At 42.0% G+C, this 27,831-nt stretch overlaps 1 protein-coding gene across 2 annotated transcripts in view; it reads right to left on the bottom strand.

Annotated features, from left to right (window-relative positions):
* Positions 1-27,831, bottom strand: part of MGAT4B (alpha-1,3-mannosyl-glycoprotein 4-beta-N-acetylglucosaminyltransferase B) — a 412,865-nt gene that overhangs the window by 13,661 nt on the left and 371,373 nt on the right. For both annotated transcript variants that reach the window (XM_056517013.1, XM_056517014.1), the window contains exons 10-12: positions 23,734-23,841; positions 21,419-21,612; positions 10,492-10,570 (exon numbers count right to left, since the gene is read on the bottom strand). In XM_056517013.1, the coding sequence (XP_056372988.1) occupies positions 10,492-10,570; positions 21,419-21,612; positions 23,734-23,841 (381 nt within the window). The remainder of the gene's footprint in view (positions 1-10,491; positions 10,571-21,418; positions 21,613-23,733; positions 23,842-27,831) is intronic.

Here is a 27,831-nt window from a genome sequence, read left to right as displayed (position 1 = left end):
TTTTTTTTAATTATTATTTTGATAACACTGATAGCCTTTATAATATGGCAAAAAAATCTCTCTACGTCTGGTTTCACTCTGTTCAGTGCAGTTAAAGGTTTTTTTTCTATCTTTTAAAGTTATTAGGTATCCTGTGGAACGGGGATAAAATTATCAAATGTGAAAATCTCTTTAATGTCACATGCAGAGTGAACTCTGTAAAAATTAAAGGGGTACTCCGGTGAAAAACTTTATTTTTTTTAAATCAACTGGTGTAAGAAAGTTAAACAGATTTGTAAATTACTTCTATTAAAAAATCTTAATCCTTCCTGTACTTATTAGCTGTTGAATACTACAGTGGAAATTCTTTTCCGTTTGAAACACAGAGCTCTCTGCTGACATCACGAGCACATTGCTCTCTGCTGACATCTCTGTCCATTTTAAGAACTGTACAGAGTAGGAGAAAATCCCCATAGCAAACATATGCTGCTCTGGACAGTTCCTAAAATGGACAGAGGTGTCAGCAGAGAGCACTGTGCTCGTGATGTCAGCAGAGAGCTGTGTTTCAAAGAGAAAAGAATTTCCGCTGTAGTATTCAGCAGCTAATAAGTACAGAAAGGATTAAGATTTTTTTAATAGAAGTCATTTACAAATCTGTTTAACTTTCTGGCACCAGTTGATTTAAAAAAAAAAAGTTTTTCACCGGAGTACCCCTTTAAAGGGGTTCTCCGGTGCTCACACATCTTTTCCCCTATCCAAAGGATAGGGGATAAGATGCCTGATCGCCGAAGTCCTGCCGCTGGGGACCCCCGTGATCATGCACGTGGCACCCCGTTTGTAATCAGTCCCAGGAGCATGTTCGCTGTCACGCCCCCTCCCGTAGGCTTGCATTGAGGGGCGGAGCGTGACGTCACACGGGGGCGGAGGCGTGACGTCGCATGCCGCCGGCCCTGTGGTCGCCTGTAATCTGACCCGGAGCGAACACGCTCCGTGGACTGATTACACACAAGGTGCCGCGTGCATGATCCCGGGGTCCCCAGGGGCGGGACTCCCGCGATCAGGCATCTTATCCCCTATCCTTTGGATAGGGGAAAAGATGTGTAAGCACCAAAGAACCCCTTTAAGCTCCCTAAAATGGCAGAATTGTGTCCGCGCGCAAAGGGTGGTGGTCAGGTTTGGGAGGGGGGGTGTTTATTCTATTCCGCAAATATTTTTTTCTATTTCTCAGTACATTATACAGTAAAATAAAGAAGAAAAAAGGGGAATGTCCAGCGCCAACTCGTGAAAACGAACTTCTTTATTCGGTTGCCATAGGAAACATCACATGGACTCAAGTAACGTGACGCGTTTCGTCCCGAAAGGGCCGAAACGTGTCACGTTACTTGAGTCCATGTGATGTTCCCTATGGCAACCGAATAAAGAAGTTCATTTCCACGAATTGGCGCTGGACATTCCCCTTTTTTCTATGTTATATGGATGAGTCCAAGTCCAGTCCGGGCGCCTGTGCAGGGGTGAGCTGGATTACATTATTTTCCTGAGTAAAATAAAGTGTGCCATTAAAAAGTACGACTTGTTCTGCAAAGTATAACTTGGCACTGTTAATAGAAACATAAATGTTCTGATGAGGAGAAAAGAACAAGAGGTTAATTAACAATGAATTTTTGACCTAAAAACAACATGATAATAAAAGAGAGAGATTTGCTTTAAAGGGGTACTCCCGTGGAAAACTATTTTTTTTTTAAATCAACTGGTGCCAGAAAGTTAAACAGATTTGTAAATCACTTCTATTAAAAAAAATCTTAATCCTTCCAGTACTTTTAAGGGGCTGTATACTAAAGAGAAATCCAAAAAAGAAATGCATTTCCTCTGATGTCATGACCACAGTGCTCTCTGCTGACCTCTGCTGTCCATTTTAGGAACTGGAGAAAATCCCCATGGCAAACATATGCTTCTCTGGATAGTTCCTAAAATGGACAGAGGTGTCAGCAGAGAGCACTGTGGTCAGGACATCAGACGAAATGCATTTCTTTTTTGGAATTCTCTTTAGTATACAGCCCCTAAAAAGTACTGGAAGGATTAAGATTTTTTAATAGAAGTGATTTACAAATCTGTTTAACTTTCTGGCACCAGTTGATTTAAAAAAAAAAAAAAAAGTTTTCCACGGGAGTACCCGTTTAACCCCTTAAGGTAGCCAGAAGCACCTGCTTAGAAATAAATAGCAGCCATGACACCACAGGGAAAAGAAACTCATAGAGGCTTTAAAATGCATGAGTCATAATAAAATCCACAAAAACAGGAAATGTTCCATGAAGTTCTGTTCGAAGGCATGTTCATTGGAGAAGAACACAGCGTGCAGGAGAAATTCACCATCCATTATCACTAACTAGCAAAAAGCACAATTACGGTCGGATTTAATCATACCGCTGCGGTCTACAATTCTAGTTGCTCAAAATATTAGTTTCAACCCACAAAACACATTCTATTTAAAGGTTCTGAAAGTTATTGCAATTTCCTGAAAAAGAAATCCGAGGAGCACAGGAAGTATGGCAACCACTGGCGGACAGCACGTGCACTAGATGGCAGTATGGTCTCATTTATGAATGGATCATTAGAAACAGAAGCGCCATTCGAAGCTGATAAGTAAAGCTAAAGAAATAGAAGCACCTGAAATGTAACACAAAGGCCAATTTATCTGTATATTACAGATCTTCAGATAAGTTCGGACCGCGGCAAAACAAGATATATCTTAGTGTATTTCTTTTTATTTTTTATTACTATTCTTTATATGCGGCAGGCAGAGCGCAGGAAGCCGTTAGCTTGGAAATACTGCCATGTAAACTGCGAAGACAGGCAATTCATTTCTTCACCTACAGGAGATTTACAGCTGAAATTATAGCAAACGAAAATATTGGTGTATGTTTTATTGAGAGGCGTCTGTGCCTCTGAGATCTGAGACTCTGGTGCGCAACGATGTGCAAAGCAATCCTTATTCTACATATATATCTTCAAAGTACATTACTGCATCGCTAAGCACTGGCTTCCTGTAGTGATTTATCCCTGGTGTACACCGCTATGGTATTTACTGGGCTCCACTAGTGATTTATCCCCAGTATATACCACTATGGTATTTACTGGGCTCCACTAGTGATTTATCCCTGGTGTACACCGCTATGGTATTTACTGGGCTCCACTAGTGATTTATCCCCAGTATATACCACTATGGTATTTACTGGGCTCCACTAGTAATTTATCCCCAGTATATACCACTATGGTATTTACCGGGCTCCACTAGTGATTTATCCCCAGTATATACCACTATGGTATTTACTGGGCTCCACTAGTGATTTATCCCCAGTATACACCACTATGGTATTTACTGGGCTCCACTAGTGATTTATCCCCAGTATATACCACTATGGTATTTACTGGGCTCCACTAGTGATTTATCCCCAGTATACACCACTATGGTATTTACTGGGCTCCACTAGTAATTTATCCCCAGTATATACCTCTATGGTATTTACCGGGCTCCACTAGTGATTTATCCCCAGTATATACCACTATGGTATTTACTGGGCTCCACTAGTGATTTATCCCCAGTATACACCAGTATGGTATTTACTGGGCTCCACTAGCAATTTATTCCCAGTATATACCACTATGGTATTTAGTGGGCTCCACTAGTGATTTATCCCCAGTATATACCACTATGGTATTTACTGGGCTCCACTAGTGATTTATCCCCAGTATATACCGCTATGGTATTTAGTGGGCTCCACTAGTGATTTATCCCCAGTATATACCACTATGGTATTTACTGGGCTCCACTAGCAATTTATTCCCAGTATATACCACTATGGTATTTACTGGGCTCCACTAGCAATTTATCCCCAGTATATACCTCTATGGTATTTACTGGGCTCCACTAGCAATTTATCCCCATTATATACCACTATGGTATTTACTGGGCTCCACTAGCAATTTATTCCCAGTATATACCACTATGGTATTTACTGGGCTCCACTAGCAATTTATCCCCAGTATATACCTCTATGGTATTTACTGGGCTCCACTAGCAATTTATTCCAAGTATATACCTCTATGGTATTTACTGGGCTCCACTAGTGATTTATCCCCGGTATATACCACTATGGTAGATAGTTGCTTCCTCTAGTGATTTATCCCGGTATATACCACTATGGTAGATAGTTGCTTCCTCTAGTGATTTATCCCCAGTATATACCACTATGGTAGATAGTTGCTTCCTTTAGTGATTTATCTCCAGTATATACCACTATGGTAAATAGTTGTTCCTCTAGTGATTTATCTTCAGTATACACTACCATGTTATGTAGTGGATTTCTGTAGTGATTTATCCCCAGTATATACCACTATGGTAGATAGTTGCTTCCTCTAGTGATTTATCTCCAGTATACACTACCATGTTATGTAGTGGATTTCTGTAGTGATTTATCCCCAGTATATACCACTATGGTAGATAGTTGCTTCCTCTAGTGATTTATCTCCAGTATACACTACCATGTTATGTAGTGGATTTCTGTAGTGATTTATCCCCAGTATACACAACTATGGTATTAACTAACTTGCTATAGTGATTTATCCCCAGTATACACTACCATAGAATATAATGATCTCCTGCAGTGATTTAACCCCTGTATAGACTACTTTGGTATATATTGGCTCCCTGCGTAGAATTATCCCTGGTATAATCCGCTATGGTATATATAGTGATTTATTTCTGCTTATACTGCTATGGTATTTACTGGGCTCCACTAGCGATTTATCCCAAGTTTATAACACTACGGTATATAGCAGTTTCCTTAAAGCGTACCCGTCAGATACAACAAAAAAAACTAAAAATTTTAATATATCACTCAGTACCTAATTCTGACCATGTACATCTAATTTTTATGTATCTAGCACCTTTATTTATTTTTTATTACACTTTTAATTTAGCTCACTAGTCTGAATTCCTCTCAAAGGGAGGGGTGTGGCCTCACTGTGCAGGTCTCCGCCCCCTCCCTCAGTATGCTGTCTGCTCACATCTCCCCTAGCATTAGCAAAACTACAACTCCCAGCTTGCCCTCACTGACAGCAGCGGGACACAAGCTGACAGTGGGAGGATTTTCCCTGCACTCACAGCTGTCAATCAAGGGAGTGTGTCCATGACATAGGTGATGATGCATGGACACAGCAGGACTAGTATGTGTCCAAGCAGGCAGGGGGGCAGTTGTCTGACTGGCTCTTTCAGTATGAAATACTGAAAATTTTCTAATGAAAGCAATTGCAAAACCTATTGGTTATACATGCTTTACCACATATCAAAAGTTTTTGTATCTGACAGTGTCCATTTAAGCAATTTATCCCCAGTATACACTACTATGGCATATACTGACTTGCTGTAGTTATTTATTCTTAAGATATAACACTATGGTATGTGCTGGCTTCCTGCAGTGATTTATACCCTGTATACACCACTATAGTATTTACTGACTTGCTGTAGTGATTTATCCACAGTATACACTACTATGGTATATAACGGATTCCTGCAGCAATTTATCTCTGGTATACACCACTATTGTATATACTGACTTCCTGCAGTGATTAATTCCCAATATACACAGCTTTGGTATATTGGCTTTTTTGTAGTGATTTAGCCCTGATTTATACCACAATGGTACATACAGGCTTTCTGTAGTGATTTATTTTCAGTATACACTACTGTATATATGGTGATTTAGCCCTGGTATAAACCCCTATCGTATATACTGACTTGGTGTAGTGATTTATGCACAGTAGCCACTACTATGGTATATACTGGATTTTTGCAGCGATTTATCCCCGGTATACACCACTACAGTATATTCTGGCTTCCCACAGTGATTAATGCCCGGTATACAGAACTACTGTATATACTGACTTCCTATAGTGATTTATTACCTGTGTACACTACTATGGTATCTACAGGTTTCCTCTATAGCAGTGCTCCCCAACCTGTGGCTCTAGAGCTTAAAGGGGTACTCCGGTGGAACACTTTTTTTAAAAAAATCAACTGGTGCCAGAAAGTTAAACAGATTTGTAAATTACTTCTATTAAAATATCTTAATCCTTCTAGTACTTATTAGCTGCTGAATACTACAGAGGAAATTATTTTCTTTTTGGAACACAGAGCTCTCTGCTGACATCATGACCACAGTGCTCTCTGCTGACATCTCTGTCCATTTTAGGAACTGTCCAGAGCAGCATATGTTTGCTATGGGGATTTTCTTCTACTCTGGACAGTTCTTAAAATGGACAGAGGTGTCAGCAGAGAGCACTGTGCTCGTGATGTCAGCAGAGAGCTCTGTGTTCCAAAAAGAAAACCATTTCCTCTGTAGTATTCAGCAGCTAATAAGTACTAGAAGGATTAAGATTTTTTGATAGAAGTAATTTACAAATCTGTTTAACTTTCTGGCACCAGTTGATTAAAAAATAAATAAATAAAAAATCCACTGGAGTACCCCTTTAACCATGAGGTGAGTTGTAGTTTTTCAACAGCTGGAGAGTCACCAGTTATGGAACCCTGCTGTGTAATTCACTCACTAATATAGCTTACGCTGCCATAAAGATATATTAAGACCTTTAGCTGTACATTATTTTGGCTCTACAAAAGTCATGAAGATATAAAGGTATGTATATAAATGAATCACTTTATCACACCACCTTAATAGTTAATAGTAGAAGGATATCACACACTTCTCTAGTGAGTGGCGGTTGTATAAATCTTATCAGTAATAAGCCGTGCTTTATTTTTCCAGATGCTGGCTGACCTCCAAACCTTAACACTTGCAGAATGCATTTCCCCACATTAAGCACATGTTCTCCGGAACATCTTTCCAGGAAGTTGTACGTCCAGCTTATTTCCATGAGAGAAAGCTTCTTATTCAGCATAGACCTCTCCCCTACCAAGCAAATTATACATGGAAATTATATTTTTCTACTTTCTACTTTCATAACTTCCTTCCAGAATAGCTACTTATCACTCATCAAACAGATTCCTTAGTCGGCAAAAGCAAGTTCATGTCAAGTTAAAGGGGTTCTCCAGGATTAAAACACGGATGACCAATCCCCAATAGTGAAGCATTGACTCCCAGTGACCATCAATGTTCACCCAGGTACAATGGCTGATGTGTACGTTGATGTTGAGCCTAGTACTGCGGCTCAGTCCCATTCAAGTGAATAGCGCAGAGTTGCAGTACCAGCCAAGAAATGTTACGATTCCGGAATACCCCTTTAAGATTCAAAACCTGTAAGGGTTAACTACAGACATTGTAGAGGACATTGTAGAGGACACACAGACATTGTAGAGGACACACTTCTGAGCAGAGAATAGAGCTCATATATGAACAAAAGTCCCCAGCTGATTTCTCCAAGATCGGCCCTTGGTATTTCGTGGGGATACACAGTAGAGCCCTGCACGGGACTGTTATAATACTCCGCTGAATTTCTGACCATTATCACCCGCAAAGTGTGTGTTCCATTCCTGCCTGCTCCCACAACATCTGTGTCCAATCCCGCCCACTACTGCAAACATTTTGTCACAGCTTTTAGAGATAATACCCCCATGCCATTTCATCACCCCCTTGTGCCATTTCAGGATTTTGCTGGACCCGCTGTATGTTCTGTTGACTTGTTTCAAGTCTCATGCAAGTATATGGGACTTCCGGTACCTTACTCCACAAACTCCACTCTGCATCTCCTGGTGAATGTGTCACTCCGGCTTGCAAGCCACACCCCATCTCAAAAAGACACGCCCGTTGTTTAAGCCACACCCCTTTAATTATCTACCCTTTTTGAGCATCGGTCTGGCTTGCAAATCACGCCCAGTCCCACAAAGCCACGTCCCTTCTATTTTCAGCTTACAATATCTTCATCACAAATCAGTCCCACCTGAGGAAAGGATATGAGGATGGGACAAGAGGGCGGGACACGAGGGCGGGACACGAGGGCGGGACACGAGGGCGGGACACGAGGGCAGGACACGAGGGCAGGACACGAGGGCAGGACACGAGGGCAGGACACGAGGGACGGGATATGGGGACGAGATACAGGGACTAGATACGGGGATGGCATATGACAACAATATATGAGGGCGGCATACGAGGTGGGGATAGGAGGTCGGGATACGGGGACGGGATATGACAACAATATATGAGGGCGGCATACGAGGTCGGGATAGGAGGTCGGGATATGGGGACAGGATATGAGGGCGGGATATGGGGTTGGGATATGACAACAATATATGAGGACGGGATATGAAGTCAAAAGCTTCCTCCTTTGTTGATTTTCCTCCCCAACAAGGATTAGGAAGGAAAAACCGGGCAACGCCGGGTACTCAGCTAGTTTATTATAAAATCCCTCTTTTCATTAGCTCACAGTGTTAGAAATCCTCTCAGGGAAACGGGGCGGGTCCCTACCTTGTGGTAGTGGTGGGAGGTGATTGGTGTGTGTGGTGGGAGGGGGCGTATCCCTTCCTCGTGGTGGTAGGAGGTGATTGGTGTGTCTGCTAATGCAGCCTTTCCCATGAGTCATCTCTTGTCCATGACTCATGGACAAGCCTGATGCTGCTGTAGAACTGGTTAGTGTCCCAGTAGGTATGGGGATCCTATGCCTATATATTTTCTTTATTAAATATTTAAAAAAAAAAAATTAAACAACCATATTACAAAAGGTCTTACATTTTCATCAGTAACAACATAAAGTTTTTGGATCTGACAGTGCCCATTTAAGCCCAGCCTCAGGATGCCTGGGAACTGCCCCTTTGGAGGCCAGTTTGCAGAACTATCCTACTAAAATCGGGAGTGTTAGCAAGTATGCATCAATGTGATCAGAATGTTGTAGAGGCACATATGAAATTAAGTAGGGAGTCGGTCATCACTTTCCTGCTGTCTAAGCCGAGAGTCATCGGGGTGGCCCCAGTGACTTCTGCCTGTCCTGCCAACCTTGAATTATAGATCTTTCACAATACCCAAAGAGATTTATTAACCAAGGCTGGTGAGGCAGGAAGAAGTCACTAAAGACTCCGGTGGAAATTATTATTTTTTTTAAATCAACTGGTGCCAGAAAGTTAAAGGGGTACTCCGGTGAAAACCTTTTTTCTTTTAAATCAACTGGTGGCGGAAAGTTAAACATATTTGTAAATTACTTCTATTAAAAAATCTTAATCCTACCAGTACTTATTAGCTGCTGAATGCTACAGAGGAAATTCATTTCTTTTTGGAACACTGATGACATCACGAGCACAGTGCTCTCTGCTGACATTTCTGTCCATTTTAGCAACCGTGCATAGCAGATATATGCTAAGGGCAGCATGGTGGCTTAGTGGTTAGCACTGCTGCCTTGCAGCGCTGGGGCCTTGGGTTCAAATCCCTCTAAGGACAACAATAAATAAATAAAGACTTATTATTATAATAATAATAACGTCAGCAGAGAGCACTGTGCTCGTGATGTCATCAGAGAGCATTCCAAAAATAAAAGAATTTCTTCTGTAGTATTCAGCAGCTAATTAGTACAGGAAGGATTAAGATTTTTTAATAGAAGTAGTTTACAAATCTGTTTAACTTTACGGAGCCAGTTGATTTAAAAGAAAAAAGGTTTTCACCGGAGTACCCCTTTAAACAGATTTGTAAATAACCTCTATTAAAAAATCTTAATCCTTCCAGTACTTATTAGCTGCTTAATACTACAGAGGAAATTATTTTCTTTTTGGAACACAGTGCTCTCTGCTGACATCAGGAGCACAGTGCTCTCTGCTGACATCTCTGTCCATTTTAGGAACTGTCCAGAGCAGCATATGTTTTCCATAAGGATTTTCTCCTACTCTGGGCAGAAGTGTCAACAGAGAGCACTGTGGTCATGATGTCAGCAGAGAGCTCTGTGTTCAAAAAAGAAAATAATTTCCTCTGTAGTATTCAGCAGCTAATAAGTACTAGAAGTTATTTACAAATCTGTTTAACTTTCTGGCACCAGTTAATAAAAAAAAAAAAAGTTTTCCACCGGAGTACCCCTTTAAGACTCATGGCTCAGGCAGCATGTACCTGATGACAGGTTCCTTTTAAAGTATCCATGTCACCTATAATGGAGCCCATGTAGTGCAACTGGACTGAAATAAAGCGAATAAAGCACATAACATAACATGTGGATCTCCCTGTATGTTCTAATGATCCGTGGGGGTCTTAGTACTGAGACCCAACCAATAAAAATATTTAACACGTCAAAATTGTTTTCAAAATAGACCAGTCAGTGTGTTCCAGTGTGTTACAGTACTATTTATTATTATTACAACAGTATTATTAATAATAATATTATAGTATTTTAAAAAAATGCACAGAAACATATATATTCCGCGTTTTAATATTTGACAAACCACCTAAAAGTCACAAAAATATATGTAGCCACATCTCCAAACAATACACTGTATCCCATCCCATATTATTTACTACATTCACTTACATCAAAAGGCAGGATCTCTACGGTGGTGTTATAAAGCTTATCTTCAGGGTGCTCTATGTTCCCACTCCGGAAAAAATACCTATAGGAAAAAAAAAAAATATTAAGAACCAAGTTCTCAAGTCAAAGACGTCTGAAGGTCGATCTGAAGATAACAAGTAATTATTTCTTGTATTCTAATTAACTCCTATCTAAGGAGGGGGGAGGAGATGCTGCCTCCACAGCCAGTGCTGAAGAATCAAAGGGGAACCTTTTTTTTCTATGCATGAAATTGTTATTCTAGAACAGTGTTTCCAAACAGGGTGTCTCCAGCTGTTGTAAAACTACAACTCCCAGCATGCCCGGACAGCCAACGGCTGTCCGGGCATGCTGGGGTTTGTAGTTTTGCAACAGCTGGAGACACACTGTTTGGAAAACACTGTTCAAGAGAATCTTTTTCTTTTCTTTTGCAGCTTTTAACGGGACCATAATATTATTATATTTATATGACAAGCAGGGTTTGTAGTTTTGCAACAGCTGGAGACACACTGTTTGGAAAACACTGTTCAGGAGAATCTTTTTCTTTTCATTTGCAGCTTATAATGGGACCATAATATTATGATATTTATATGACAAGGATCCTATAAATCTATTAACATTTACTAAAGTTAAATAAAGACGTGGTCTACTTTGAACAATTTCTTTTTCGCTGGAATAGTACTGCAACAAGACGCTGATCGCAGAAAACCCTGGTGATCAGCTGTTCTCTGATGATGAACCCACTAGCAGCGCCACCCCAGGGGAAATAAAGCATTGCACAGTTCCAATTGATATTATAGGGGTTGGGTCACCTTTAAAGGGGTACTCCGGTGGAAAACATTTTTTTTTATCAACTGGTGCCAGAAAGTTAAACAGATTTGTAAATTACTTCTATTAAAAAATCTTAACCCTTCCAGTACTTATTAACTGCTGTATACTACAGAGAAAGTTCTTTTGTGTTTGGATTTCTTATTTTTTTTTTCTGTCCACAGTGCTCTCTGCTGACACCTCTGTCTGTATCAGGAACTGTCCAGAACAGGAGCAAATCCCCATAGCAAACCTATCCTGCTCTGGACTGTTCCTGATACAGACAGAGGTGTCAGCAGAGAGCACTGTGGACAGAAAAAAAAAGAAATCCAAAAACAAAAGAACTTTCTCTGTAATATACAGCCGCTAATAAGTAATGGGAGGATAAAGCTTTTTTTTTTTTTTTAAATAGAAGTAATTTACAAATCTGTTTAACTTTCTGGCACCAATTCATAAAAAAAAAAAAAAAAAAAAAAAGGTTTCCACCGGAGTATCTCTAGAAGTACTCGGCTGGAAAACATTTTTTTTTTTTAATTAACTGATGCCGGAAAGTTAAACAGATTTGTAAATTACTTCTATTTAAAAATCTTTATCCTTCCAGTACTTATCAGCTGCTGTATGCTCCACAGGAAGTTCTTTTCTCTTTGAATTTCCTTTCTGTCTGACCACAGTGCTCTCTGCTGACACCTCTGTCCATGTCAGGAATTGTTTGAAGCAGGAGAGATTTTCTATGGGGATTTACTCCTACTCTGGACAGTTCCTAACATGGACAGAGGTGTCAGCAGAGAGCACTGTGGTCAGACAGAAAGGAAATTCTAAAAGAAAAGAACTTCCTGTAGAGCATACAGCAGCTGATAAGCACTGAAAGGATTAATATTTTTAAATAAAAGTAATTTACAAATCTGTTTAACTTTCTGGCATCAGTTGACAGTTGATTAAAAAAAAAAGTTTTCCAGCAGAGTACCCCTTTAACACCTATCCAGAGAATATGGGTAAGCACATGTATGTAAACAAGAACAGGATTTTGAAGCTCCTATCTGAAAAGGATGGTGGCTATGTGCATTGCCACTCCGTTCATTGTCCATGTGAGTACTGATAATACAGGGTCCAACTTTCCCTGGCAGTCCCGCAGGCAATGAAAGGAGCTGTAGTGTACATACTCAGCGACCACCTTACCCACATAGGAGCTTCAGGAATCCTATTGTCAAGATTCCTGCATGACATCATCAAGAGGAGGAAGAACAACAGCCAGGAGAGCGGATCTGAAGATCTGACTGCTGCAACGCTGAGGGAGCAGAGGAGGTAAGTATGCAGTCTTTTAGGCTGGGTTCACACTATGGAACTTCCAACCAGAATTCCGCTTCTGAGTTTCGGTCAGATATTCCGCTGCCTGATGGTAAAATGCGAGTGAATGGGTTTTTCTTTAACCCATTCACACAGCAGAATTTTTCAGAAGGAATTTCTGTCAGAAAATGTTTATCCACCAGATCTTGCTCATTGAATTTGCTATTAGGATGTCCACATGGTCCTAGCAGGATACTACACTTTGAATCTCAGCGGATTCTGTCGTGTGAACCTGGTCTTATTGTTTTAACGGAGGGGGGGGGGGTGGGGGGGGGGGAACATACCAAAGTGTGGCATTTTCCTGGTATACTCCAAAGGATAGGGGATAGGGGATAAGATGTCTGCTCGTGGCGGTCCTGCCGTTTGGGACCCCCGCTATCTCAGCTGCGGCATTCCAGACATCCAGTGCACGTACTTCGCTCTGTGCCTGATGACTAGAGATGTGGGGCGGAGGCACGTGACGTCACGGCCATGCCCCCTCAATGCAAGTCTATGGAACGGTTCGTGAAGGCTGTCACGCCCCTCCCATAGACTTGCATTGAGGGAGCGTGACCATGACATCACGAGCCTCTGGTACTGCACCTGACGCTGTAAATGAACGCTGGGTGCAGCAGGAAGATCGCTGGGGTCCCCAGCGGCAGACCCCCGCGATCAGACATCTTATCCCCTATCCCCAACGATCAGACACCTATTCCTTATCCTGTGGACACCTTTTCCTTATCCCACTTTACGGGAGGATTGGAGGAAAAAGACAATAACTACACAAGAAGCAAGAAAAGGGAGTAAGGAATAGAGAAAGAGGAAGGGAAGACAGAGTTGGTTTGTTTCCACGTATGATCCCCATGCAAATTTTGTAAGAAAAACTATACATAAATAATGAGGATGACTCCAATGTGAAACTTAGTTTGGAGATTTGTTTAAAGAACCCCCCCCTCTGATGAAAATAGAGGTTAGAGGATATTAGGGGATATTTAACATTAAGACCCACACGTCAGTGTCTCCGAAACATCACAGCTGACATCTTCACACCCAACCTCATCAGTCAGGATGGTGTCTCGATGTGCTTGGTGAAGAGCATACTGTGCTTAAAGGGGTATTCCGAGACGAGGACATGACATCACGGCCACGCCCTTTAGTGATGTCGCGCCCTGCCCCCTGCATTCATGTCCTCCCATAGACATGAATGGAGGAGGCATGGCGTGACGTCACTAGGGGGCGTGGTTGTGACATCATGTCCCCGTTTCGGAGGCAGCGCCCGGGCACAGAAAGCCGGGGGTTGCAAAGAGATCGTGGGGGTCCGCAGCGGCCTATCCTTTGGATAGGGGATAAGATGTATAAACCCGAAATACCCCTTTAACTGTAGACAATGGAGCATAAGTTATATGACAGTGAAGCAAAGTTAAAATAATTGCATCTAGGCACAAAGTTTTGGCATAGAAATTGGGAGCAAAAACTGGGATGAGATACGGCGCCTCCTCCGGTGTGGTTGGTATGGTGATTCGGAAATAAAGATTTTAAAAACTGCCTAGTTAAAAAAAAAGGCTGTTTTTCTTTAGGGTGCAACTTAAAAGTGTCGAACCCGAACCGGGTTCTTCGTCAGGCAATAATCTTATTGTAATCTCATCTTATTGCCTGACAAAGAACCCGGTTCGGGTTCGAAACTTTTAAGTTGCACCCTAAAGAATAACAGCCTTTTTTTTAACTAGGCAGTTTTTAAAATCTTTATTTCCGAATCACCATACCAACCACACCGGAGGAGGCGCCGTATCTCATCCCAGTTTTTTCTCCCAATTTCTACACATTTAAACCGGACCTGCCAGTCACTGTTAAAGGACGCAGAGGCAGCCACCTACCTAACACCGCCGTACACTGGGATCTCAGACTCGGGATATCTACGGCTTCATGCGATTCTGAAGGCAGACAAAGGTGTTGTGCCCGCAGCACAACCCGCTACGGTAAGGTGCATTAACCCGCGCGTGCCCGCTATACACCGACGGTATCACACTAGGAGCCCGCCTCTTTTTTCCTTTTCTTTTCAGTCAAAGTTTTGGCATGTCGCTGATCCGATGGAGTTTACAAAGTGTAGGACCTACCCTTTTTTGCTGTCCGGGCAAGCTGGGAGTTGTAATTTTGGGAAACACTGGCCTAGCCTGTATACATTATAGTACACTCTCAGCTGTCAGTAGTTTTAGACATTTATAGGTATAAAAAAAAAAAAAAGGATCCCATCATCATTTTACTGAGGCTTATGATATTTTAAGCTGCATTCTCCACAGCGGTGTGTTTGTTCACACTATACTCTCTGATCAGCCGTATATTCAGGCAGGAGGTATAAAAGCGGCTTTATCTAAACTCTAGCCCGGGTGCTCACAAGAGAAGAGCCAGCGAAGAACAGATAAATACTGTAAAAGCCGTGCAAACATTTGCTGAGCGATAACAGGGCGAGGAGAGGATGTGAAGACTTCATTTCACCATTTGATGCAATTTTAAAAAGCTTACAAAATGCTTGACACTTGGAATACACATTTCATAGACGTAAACATATTCTATTGATCAGATTCAGCACTAGTAGTTCCTGGATTAGGGTAAAAAATGCCGTTTTAGAGTGTATACATAATAAGATGTCATCTACCACACGGTAGTATATTCAATAAAATATCAAAGCTTTATTGTTCACTTTAAATTAAAAACATATACAGTGGTCCATCAAGTTACAATGTGAATTGGTTCTGGGACGACCATTGTAAGTTGAAACCATTGTATGTTGAGACCAGAACTCTATGGAAACCTGGTAATTGGTTCTAAAGGCACCAAAATGTCATCCAAAAAATAGGAAAAAGTGAGAATGAAAGAAAAATAAGTAGATAACTAATATATTGATTAAGCAAATCCTTATATATAATAGTAATAAGGATCTACTGGGAGCTGTAATCACTGTCTATGTCAGTGTTTCCCAAGCAGGGAGCCTCCAGCTGTTGCAAAACTACAACTCCCAGCATGCCCGGACAGCCAAAGGCTGTCCGGGCATGCTGGGAGTTGTAGTTTTGCAAAAGCTGGGGCCACCCTGCTTGGGAAAAACTGGTCTATGTAGAGGACAGGAGCTTCTTCGGGGTCCTGTACAGTACACACAATGTCCCAAAAAAGCAACATGGAGCCGCCCTTACCTGGTGTCCAAAGGAGCAGCTAACCCTGGTACAGGCAAAGTGTACAGAACATGTAATACCTTCCTGTACTGTAGGGGGCGCTACCAGACACCAGTCAGTGCATATACTTCAGTAATACAGGGGTTTTACCAGTGAATGCCCATTCTGATTGGTCGGTTCTTCCAGCCATTGACGGGTTTCACAGATCTGGACTGTCTGTACATTGCATGTTGAGTCTGGTTTCAACTTACCATTGTATGTTGAAACTATTGTATGCTGAGGCCATTGTAAGTTGAGGGATCACTGTATATAAAACCATCAGTATTGGTATTCATTAGCAGAGAGCTTAAATGGGCAGATGGTATCTCTAGTGTTATCAAAAAGTTAATGCATAATAGTAATAACAATATACAGCAGAACATGGGAATTGTGACTTACAAAGTACCGTATATACTCGAGTATAAGCCGACCCGAATATAAGCCGAGGCCCCTAATTTCACCCCAAAAACCCAGGAAAAGTTATTGACTCGACTATAAGCCTAGGGTGGAAAATACATCATCCCCCCTGTCATCATCCCCCCCTGTCATCATCCAGACCCCCGTCATTAACCTCCTCATCATCATCACCCTGTCATCATCCCCCTTCATCATCCCCCCCTGTCATCATCCAGACCCCAGTCATTAACCCCCTCATCATCATCACCCTGTCATCATCCCCCCTGTAATCATCCAAACCCCCGTCATCATCCAGACCCCCGTCATCATCCCCCTTCATCATCACCACCTGTCATCATCCCCCCTGTAATCATCCAAACCCCCGTCATCATCCAGACCCCCGTCATCATCCCCCTTCATCATCACCACCTGTCATCATCCCCCCTTCATCATCACCACCTGTCATCATCCCCCCTTCATCATTACCTTGTCATCATCCCCCCTTCATCATTACCCTGTCATCACCCCCCCCTTCATCATTACCCTGTCATCATCCCCCCCTTCATCATTACCCTGTCATCATCCCCCCCTTCATCATTACCCTGTCAACATCCCCCCCTTCATCATTACCCTGTCATCATCCCCCTCCCTTCATCATTACCCTGTCATCATCCCCCCCTTCATCATTACCTTGTCATCATCCCCCCTTCATCATTACCTTGTCATCATCCCCCCTTCATCATTACCCTGTCATCACCCCCCCCCTTCATCATTACCCTGTCATCACCCCCCCTTCATCATCACCACCTGTCATCATCCCCCCTTCATCATTACCCTGTCATCATCCCCCCCTTCATCATTACCCTGTCATCATCCCCCTCCCTTCATCATTACCCTGTCATCATCCCCCCCCTTCATCATTACCTTGTCATCATCCCCCCCTTCATCATTACCTTGTCATCATCCCCCCTTCATCATTACCCTGTTATCATCCCCCCCTTCATCATTACCCTGTCATTACCCCCCCTTCATCATCACCACCTGTCATCATCCCCCCTTCATCATTACCCTGTCATCATCCCCCCCTTCATCATTACCCTGTCATCATCCCCCCCTTCATCATTACCCTGTCATCATCCCCCCCTTCATCATTACCCTGTCATCATCCCCCTCCCTTCATCATTACCCTGTCATCATCCCCCCCTTCATCATTACCCTGTCATCATCCCCCCCTTCATCATTACCTTGTCATCATCCCCCCTTCATCATTACCCTGTCATCATCCCCCCCCTTCATCATTACCCTGTCATCATCCCCCCCCTTCATCATTACCCTGTCATCACCCCCCCTTCATCATCACCACCTGTCATCATCCCCCCTTCATCATTACCCTGTCATCATCCCCCCCTTCATCATTACCCTGTCATCATCCCCCCCTTCATCATTACCCTGTCATCATCCCCCCCTTCATCATTACCCTGTCATCATCCCCCCTTCATCATTACCCTGTCATCATCCCCCCTTCATCATTACCCTGTCATCATCCCCCCCTTCATCATTCCCCCCGTCATCATCCCCCCTTCATCATTACCCTGTCATCATCCCACACCACCCCCTTCATCATCACCGCTTGTCAATGTCTGATTTAACAGTGGTCTTCAACCTGCGGACCTCCAGATGTTTCAAACTACAACTCCCAGCATGCCCGGACAGCCATCGGCTGTCCGGGCATGCTGGGAGTTGTAGTTTTGAAACATCTGGAGGTCCGCAGGTTGAAGACCACTGTCCGGGCCTTCGTCATCATCCAGCCCCCCCTCCTCCCTTTAGTTTTGTACTCCCCTCCGCTCGGCGGGATGTTCGGGTGAGCTGATCCGGGCAATCTATTCTGCAGGACCGTCCAGTGGGGAGGGATAGTTCAACGTCCCTGTGCGTTGTCGTCAAGGCAACATCATTATTCCGGGGCCGGGCCCGAAGCGCGGAGAAGCGCCCCCTCCCCTCCCCCTGGTGAAGATGGACAGCCCGGAATGACTATCCCTCCCCACCGGACGGTCCTGCAGCACAGATGGCCCGAATCAGCGCACCCTAACGTCCCGCCTAGCGGAGGTGAGTACAAAACTAAAGGGGGGAGGGGGGCTGGATGATGACGAAGGCCCGGGCAGTGGTCTTCAACCTTCGGACCTCCAGATGTTTCAAAACTACAACTCCCAGCATGCCCGGACAGCAGATGGCTGTCCGGGCATGCTGGGAGTTGTAGTTTTGAAACATCTGGAGGTCCGCAGGTTGAAGACCACCGAGGGCGGAGAGTTCAATCGAGTATAAGCCGAGGGGGGTTTTTTCAGCACGAAAAATCGTGCTGAAAAATTAGGCTTATACTCGAGTATATACGGTAATCATATGGACACAGATACACATTGCATAATACATACATATGTCCTACATGGAGATAGCAACCGCGACCTGTGTGTCCGTAATTAGAACTCACTGAATAGTATAGCTTGTGAATGTAAATGGGTCCTCAGTAACCCAAAAAGTCACAATTACCCATGGCTGTATGACGGAGACACCAACGGCTAAGGCCCCAAACCCATGCTTTCGTGTTACCCCCTGAGGAAGACATGAAAGCGTCTCCTTCATACAGCCATGGGTAAGTGTGACTTTTTGGGTTACTGAGGACCCATTTACATTCACAAGCTATACTATTCAGTGAGTTCTAATTACGGACACACAGGTCGCGGTTGCTATCTCCATGTAGGACATATGTATGTATTATGCACTGTGTATCTGTATGTCCATATGATTACTTTGTAAGGCACAATTACCATGTTCTGTTGTATATTGTTATTACTATTATGCATTAACTTTTTGATAACACTAGAGATACCATCTGCCCATTTAAGCTCTCTATAAATGAATACCAATACTGATGGTGATATATATATATATATATATATATATATGTTTTTAATTTAAAGTGAACAATAAAGCTTTGATATTTTATTGAATATACTATCGTGTGGTAGATAACTTCATATTATGTATACAATATCATGGGGAAGTCACCCGATCACGGGGAAGGTCCGAATCACTACACTATGTGGTGTAAAAGTGTGAGAAGGCACTCAGCCTAACACATTTTGGAGTGTCTTAGTGTTAGTTTTAGAGTGTGCCTCGACTAACCATGTTCCAAAAGTCATGCTTTTACATTAAAGGGGTACTCCGGTGAAAACCTTTTTTCTTTTAAATCAACTGGTGGCAGAAAGTTAAACATATTTGTAAATTACTTCTATTAAAAAATCTTAATCCTTCCTGTACTTATTAGCTGCTGAATACTACAGAGGAAATTATTTTCTTTTTGGAATGCTCTCTGATGACATCACGAGCACAGTTCTCTCTGCTGACGTTATTATAATAATAATAACGCTTTATTTATTGTTGTCCTTAGTGGGATTTGAACCCAAGTCCCCAGCACTGCAAAGCAGTAGTGCTAACCACTGAGCCACCATGCTGCCCTTAGCATACACCTGCTATGCATGGTTGCTAAAATGGACAGAGATGTCAGCAGAGAGCACTGTGCTCGTGATGTCATCAGTGTTCCAAAAAGAAAGGAATTTCCTCTGTAGCATTCAGCAGCTAATAAGTACAGGAAGGATTAAGATTTTTTAATAGAAGTAATTTACAAATATGTTACAAATATGTTTTCTGCCACCAGTTGATTTAAAAGAAAAAAGGTTTTCACTTGAGTACCCCTTTAAGTAATACTACCTCCAATTGGTGGCACTAGACACCTTTTTTCTTCTTCTGGAGAATACCTACTTTTGCATAGATAACAAATACATTTTGCACTTTGTCTGGTTTTGTTCTATACTGTTCTTAGTTGTTGAAAACCACATTATCTAGTACCAAAGGATAGTATTATGACCTTACCCAAAGTGATGACCAAAAAGCGAGATTGGAAATAACAGTCACACATACTTAAAGAGTACCTGTGGCCAACCCCAACAAATGAGATTGCATTTCCATTAAATAGTTTAGGGTTTCCTGATCACACACCTTTTTACAGTTTTTTTGATATACACTCCTGTTACCAAGATATGAGGGTTTATTAAGTGAATTAGTCAGATGGAAGTGAACTTAATTTTAATAATGGGAGTGGCTATTAGGGATGTAAGAAAAAATCGATTTGCTCGATTATCGCGATTTTTTGTTCCGCGATACTGAATCGATTTTTTTATAAATTATTATAATTAACATTTACTGTATTTCACTCACTGAGTCACAGTCCTATTTGTCTGTCTTATTTTTTTTATAACACTTAAACTCCTGACCACGAGCGCAGTGTACCTGTTATCAGCTCTGTCCCACTCGCAGGCTGCTTCCGCGAGACTACAGACTCAGAACAAACAGGAAGGAGAACGTACGCACTCACAGGACAACTCTCGCGGGACCTTGTTCTTTCTCAGCTAGAATAAGTTGTCCCAAGCTTTTAATAGGGAATATCGCGATATATCGTGATATATCGCCAACATGACAGTATCACGATATATTGCGATATATCGAATCGCCACCCTGGTATCGCGATTCGAATCGAATCGCCAAATTATTGGCGATTCACACCCCTAGTGGCTATGAGGTAATGGGCGGGATTATACCGTCAGGTGGTATGTATTAGGCATACACGCCACTCAATGTCCAACATTCCAACCCGCTGACTCCATAATCCCATCCATTACCTATATTCACTCACATTATTAAAATTAAGGTCACGCCCATCTGACTGAATTGTCAGACAAAATATAAACCCACATATTTTGGGAATGGGAGGCCATATTAAGAAACTGTAAAATGCTGAGTTATCGGGGTGTCCTAAGCTATATAACAATAATGCTATCTCTTTTTTTTGGGTTGGCCACAGGTCCTCTATAATCTTTCTCAAAGTGTTTCTCACAGACTCTCAAATTTTCTAATGAAAGCCATTGCAAAACCTATTGGTTTACAACATATCAAAAGTTTTTGTATCTGGCAGTGCCCATTTAAGTGGAACCTCACATGTATCCATGATATTTATGGTTGGGATTCCTTTCCATGCTTTATGACCACAAATATTCCAGAAAGTGATTTAACAAATAAATGAGAAGTAACAAAAGGCGAAGACAAACTTTCTATGTGATTTGCTATTTACAGACCTTTCAACCCGTAAAGGTTTGAAGAACCTAAAGCGTACAAAGTCTCCTGCAGTTGGTGTGAATGCCCAAAAGAAATCTTCTCTCAGGTAAGCTTTCTCCAAGGTAAAATGTTGGTAAGTTTTTAAGCTGGTGCTGACTTCAGCGGCTGGATTCACATGTTCTTTACGGAGAGCTTGTTTACCAAAGTCTTTGTCCTAAATAAAAAAAAAAAAAAAGAAATTATACCGAGTAAATTACATCGAGTAATAGGATATAGTAATGTAAATTCCACTGTGCATATTCAAAATCCAATGATCGGCTATAATAATAGAAAAGTTAGAGATGCTTACTGGCTGCTGCTCAACATAAGGAGAACTTATGTATCAATAGTGTAATACATGTCAGGTTTTCTTATCAAATCCAAGGAAGGTAGCAACTACCAATAGTGGCTTTCGCCTTGGAGGACGCAGCATGACTGTGCAGTACTTACTGAAATCAATGGAAAACATTAAGTGGCATTCCCATCTCAAACACTTATGGTATACCTATATGTACCTATATGTACCTGTATGATACATATAGGTTTAACTCTGCTAAAACTTGGTAATTACTATAATCCACTCTATAAATTGATCTAAATGAATCGGAAATTCCCAACTAAATTTTATATGATATGGCTGAATTGAATAGAAACCGGACAATGGCCTATGGGGCAAATGACTAAATGAGGGTGTGCAGTGGTCAAGGGGCAGGGGGTATGGCTGCCATGAGTACATGTGATTGGGTAAGTCTTCCTAGAGTTCTATCACAATTTCCCGCTCATCTCTCTAAATATACTACCTAGCATTCCACTTGCCTTCGCTACCACTTGGCTGCACTGATGAAATCCTTATGTTCTGAAGTCTTTATTAGCGGGACTGCCAATACTATACACAGGCAGAGAATTCCAATTTCCCACATGTATTTTTTATTTTATTTGGAAACAATGAACTGCAGTTTTTGTTGTTGTGACCATTTTTCAGTAAAGCTTAATCTTTTCCCATTACAATTAGTAAACAGTCCTTTCTTATGTACCTAACCTTAACCTATGTTGCTGAGAAGAATAGGACCCAGAACAGACCCTTGTGGCACGCCAGAGGTGTAGTTTGTAGTTTATGGGCCCCAAAATCTGTAACAGGGCCCCATATGCCAATTATAATACTGTACAGGTTTCTTATGGGGAATATGTGCTTTGAAGCTCCCTTAGGCACCAGGGCCCCGATGCGACTGCTTCCTCTATAGCAACGCCCCTGTGGCACACCACTTGTAACCTATGTCTACGCAGAATACACACCGTTAGCAACAACCTTCTGCGATCTATCCATCTGAAAATCCACCGAACTATCCTGGGATTAAGACCAATTTTCAACAGCTTTTCAGTTCTTTGTGGGAACGGTATTAAAGGCTCTGCTGAAATTCAGATAGGAGATATCTATTGCACCATCTTCATCCAGGACTTTTGTGACATAGTCAAAAGTAGTCAAGGAGATGAGTCTGCCATGATCTGACCTCGGTAAAGCTAAGCTGGTTTGGGTCTGATATGTTGTTGGCTTTTCTCATATATATATATATATATATATATATTTCTTTTTAAGAAGAGTTAGTGTCATTGTTACTACTACAGTTATTAAGATGATTGGCCTGTACTAGTCTGTTAGTGCCAGAAATACCATGTTATTAAACCTATATAGAAAAGGAGATAAAAAGAAAGAGGTGCGCTCCTAGTGTAGAAACCTTTACTGGGGACGAACCCCAAAAGAAAAATGCAGGCTTACCAAAAGATGTTGTGCTAAGGGCACAACGCCTCAGCTGGCACGTAGGTTCACTTGTCAGTCAGAGGTCAGCTGCTCCGAAGTCCCTCCGGAACGATCTGGTCGCTCAGCGGTAGGTAAGATACAGGCTATGCAAAAATGGACTTTTCCAGGCGCTTCCCCTCAAGATCAGTAATGCTGACAATCCCGTTACAGGATGGTACTTAAGACTTTATTTGCTTTATTCGCAAATAAAGTCTTAAGTACCATCCTGTAACGGGATTGTCAGCATTACTGATCGTGAGGGGAAGCGCCTGGAAAAGTCAATTTTTGCATAACCTGTATCTTATGTTATTAAACCGGCAGAGCACTAGTCAGGTACAAAGTATGGGTCCCAGAGAAGCCACATCTATCAAACATATCCTGATATACCATAGATGTCTGATATGGGAATACCCCTTTAAGAGCAATAATTATTACATCCACAATGTAAAGGGTCCTTTTTACAGTTTCCTTAATAATATTTCATATTTACATGTTCCATACCTTTAATTTCTGTATTTTTCCTGCCAGAGAAGAGTGGGTCCCTACATGCTGAAACAGAGAAGGTTTGAAGCGAATCCTCAGATTTGCCTTCTGTCTATCGCAATGCTTCTGCAAATGAAGAGAGGTCAATATTAGAAGGCGGCTGTGCTTATGTCATGGCCGGATGTTTAAAGAAAGCAGGCATACTGGTTATCACCATCCCCTCCATGTTATTCAGCATTACCAACTCTACATCACATATGGCACCAAGCGCCGAGCCGAGATGGAAAGTTTTACACATAATTAGCAGAACTTCAAAGTGATAATTTCATTTCTATCACATATTTGTCCTGCTGAGACTTAATATGAATCTCGCTAGAGATCTAGTTTTAGTCAAACAGACTGTAATTTCAAGTCAAACAGCAGATAGGCAAAGGGGGATTTATGAAATTGCGTTATCTTTTTTTATTTTTTATCTGGGAAAAAAATTGTGGTTAGGCTTATTTGCGATGTCACACTTTTGTTTCCCAGAAAAAGTGACACTTCTTGTGATCTGCCATAATTCATAGATCAAAATGAAAATACAGTCAGTGTTGTTTGCATTTATGACTCCGAGGTGCTGACCTTTATTACTTGTCTGTACTTATGACTGAGTGATCAAAGAGAGTCCTCCGTAGCTTCCAAAATGGCCGCCATGGTTGTAACTTTCTGTCACTAGAGACATAGAAGACTGTCCACAGAAAAAGAATATCGGGTCCATCTAATCTACCTTTATATAAATTCCTCTTTATTTTTAAGGAGAATATTTATAATAAGCTTCTAAGCCCTAGATAATCTTGATTAATAACTGTCGCTCTAACAAGTAAACTAAGAGAACATATAGGTTTTTGTTTTAAGAGGAGGAAAGACCCACTATAAAAGGTCCGGATAAGATGTGCGGATCAGTACACAAGCCATCGTTAGCTTTTGACCAGCACATCTGACTCTTGGACAGGTCATGGATTTTAACTACTAAAGAACATTAGTTCTTTAATGCTATAGAAATGAACACAACACAGATCTGAACGTATACATTTTGCACGGGATATGTGAATGTGTTTCTATGGATGATTTACTTTCGTATCATTATGTGTACGTGGAAAATGAGCTACTTTTGTTAGATTGCTGCTTTGCCAGAAGCAAGGTCCAACGGAGTTTAGATGTAAAATGCTTTATAATCTTATTGGCAGTGTGGATACTATACTTTACTGATTGAGAACTATGCCTTAATATCCCCAAAATGTCAGTAATCCTTATAAGGATTTTAAAACCTTTAATATAAATGGCCTATCAGACTCCTGGCACCCTTGCCGATTCACTCACTGAAGGCCCATAGCGGTCTGGTGAGCGGCAAAGCCTCTTCACTGTATGACTAGCACAGCTCCATACACTTAGTTGTGGCTGTTTGTAGTACTGCGGCGCAGTTCCACTCAAGATAATTGTACTCCAAAAATAGAGAGAGCTTTGGCAGGTGAACAATGAAGGGGTAGCAGAGCTCACAATGGCACTGTCACACCTTAAAACAGCTGATCAGTGGGGGGGGGGGGCAGGAGTCAATCCCCAATGATCTGATTTTGGTAGCAAGTCCTGAAAAATGTTATCAATAAAATGGACTAAGGGCAACCTCCTTTAATTTTGTCAAATTCATAGGAATACAATAAGGAGCACTGGTTAAAAAGATAAATAGTAATGGTTTCTATGCCTACAGTGGGTCGCAGAGACCATCTGGGTTCCGTTTTGTCACTGTTTGTCAATAATTTGGATATCATACTCTGAATTCTGCAAACCTATAAGTTTACCCAATGTCATTACCCCAATAATACACCTTTAAAGGACACTTTTCATACTGTCACATGACTCCAAATGCTTAACCTGATTGGACTTCTTATCTTGAAGGGGTATTCTGGCTTTATACATCTAAAGGATCTCGGTGCAGCTCCTGCCATTCTGTGCCGGGCGCTGCCTCCGAGACGGGGACGTGCCGTCACGCTACGCCCCCTCCATTCATGTCTATGGGAGGGGGCGTGACGGCTGTCACGCCCCCTCCCATAGACATGAATGGAGGGGGCATAGCGTGACATCACTAGGAGGCGTGGCGGTGAGGTCACATCCATGTCTCGGGGCTGCACAGAGATTGCGGGGTCCATTGGATAGGGGATAAGAAGTATAAAGCCGGAATACCCCTTTAATCTAATGGAAGCATGATAAAAGTTTCATTTACAACTAAAAGTGGTCTATATAATGCATCCAGTTTTGATATTTTACTACCATTCATATAGATGGAGAACAATGTATAGCTATACCTTTTTTTGGCTATAAATATACTGTAGAGTTAGCACACAAAGTTCCATTAAAACAAAGAAAATAAAAAACAAGGAGAGGCGTAAACATGACAAATACCAGTGTGAGGTTTAGCAGTGTCCTGGGTAATTTGCCTATGAAACGTCTTGATTGCCCATTCTGCTATGCCAACAGCCATTAATCTGCTGTTTCTGCGGCCAGCAGGATACTTTCTAGTATTGAAAGTAACATAATTTAGCTGCTTTGCAAAATGCTAGCAAGGCCTCTTGAATATTCAGTTCACCCCTGGTCACCAATTTACAAAAAAGTATGCCCTGGAGAACTACACACTTCAATAAATGCCCCCAAAAAAAAGAAAAAAAAATTGAAAACGTAGAAGAACCCGAGTTACAAGAAAATATTAACCAGCTGTGAGAAGTTGTGTTAAAGGGGCGTAGTTTGGCAATTTATGCAAGAATATAAAATGGTTCATGAAAAAACAAGTAAAGTACATTGAAGTTACCTCAAAGGACCCAGGAGCACCCTCCGGGGATTGTGGAAAATGCTCAATCTACAGCTGTGAAGAGAGTTCTTTACTGTAAGAGCAGTAAAGCTTAGACAAAAGTGTCCTACAGGAATTAATATTATCAGAACCAGTTCATTACGTGTTCAGACACTTTACTGAAACATCCTAATAGAGATGTGTACTAGAACGTGTAAAAGCACAAGATGACCAATGATGCAGTCTAATCAGTACTAGGCCATGTTCACACACCACAAAACAAACATATTTTATTTAAGGTCCTCTTGTAAGCCAATTACACACTGTTTTTTCCCTGTAACTATCTGAGAAAAAAAACACCTGTAAAAAAAAAATACAGCTTTTTTTTTCAGTGTGAACATGGCCCTAGGATAGAAAAGAGACCTTAAAGGCCATCTGTGGCAGAAAACAACTTATCCCCTATTTGCACGCTGGGACCCCCCACGATCTCCGGCACAAGGCTCTGCCGCGGCTCTCCCGTGCAGGAGGCGTGCCGGCCGCAGCATGACGTTGCGGCTGACATGCCTCCTCCATGTAGTTCTATGGAAGAGGCGGGGAAGCAGTGTTCTTGCCTCCCCACCACTCCCATAGAACTGTAAGGGGAGGGGGCGTAAACGTCGACCTCTCTCCCTTTCAGGAGATCGCGGAGGTCACAGCTGCAGTTGTCCTTTAAAGAGATACTCCGCCGAAAAAACTCTTATCCCCTTATCCAAAGGATAGGGGATAAGATGTCTGATCGCAGTGGTCCTGCCACGCCATGCCCCCTCCATTTATGCCTATAGGAGAGGGTGTGATGGACAGTACATAGCAGTCACATCTCCTCCCAAAGACATGAATGGAGGGGGCATGGCGGCTGTAGTCGCCAGTCATCCGGCATGGAGTGGAGTTTTCTCCGTACACGGATGACTGGGGTGCTGCGCCTGAGATCCTTTGGATAGGGGATAAGATGTTTTTCGGCGGAGTACCCCTTTAAACTCTGTTACATTAGGGTAAAGGAACAGTTTGCTTTTTCATAACTCAGAATAAACCAGGGTTAACTAGGACTTTTTGGTTTTGCACTTTTTCTTGCATCTCTTCTGGTTTTCCTTGACTGACTTGTATCTTTTGGCATCCAAACTTCATAACTAGGTTTGTGGTTTTAATGTTAAAAACAGCTCTCTTGGCGTCTCCAAACAGAAATGGGTTGTCTGATGGGACAGCCCTTTTAATAACACAAGATCTTAATTTTCTTGAGTTTATGGGTGCCTAAAACTGAAAAG

This window comes from Hyla sarda, chromosome 4, assembly GCF_029499605.1.
Source record: "Hyla sarda isolate aHylSar1 chromosome 4, aHylSar1.hap1, whole genome shotgun sequence".
Lineage (NCBI taxonomy): Eukaryota > Metazoa > Chordata > Amphibia > Anura > Hylidae > Hyla > Hyla sarda.
Note: the sequence above shows the minus strand (reverse complement) of the source record. Positions and strands in the feature narration are given on the sequence as shown.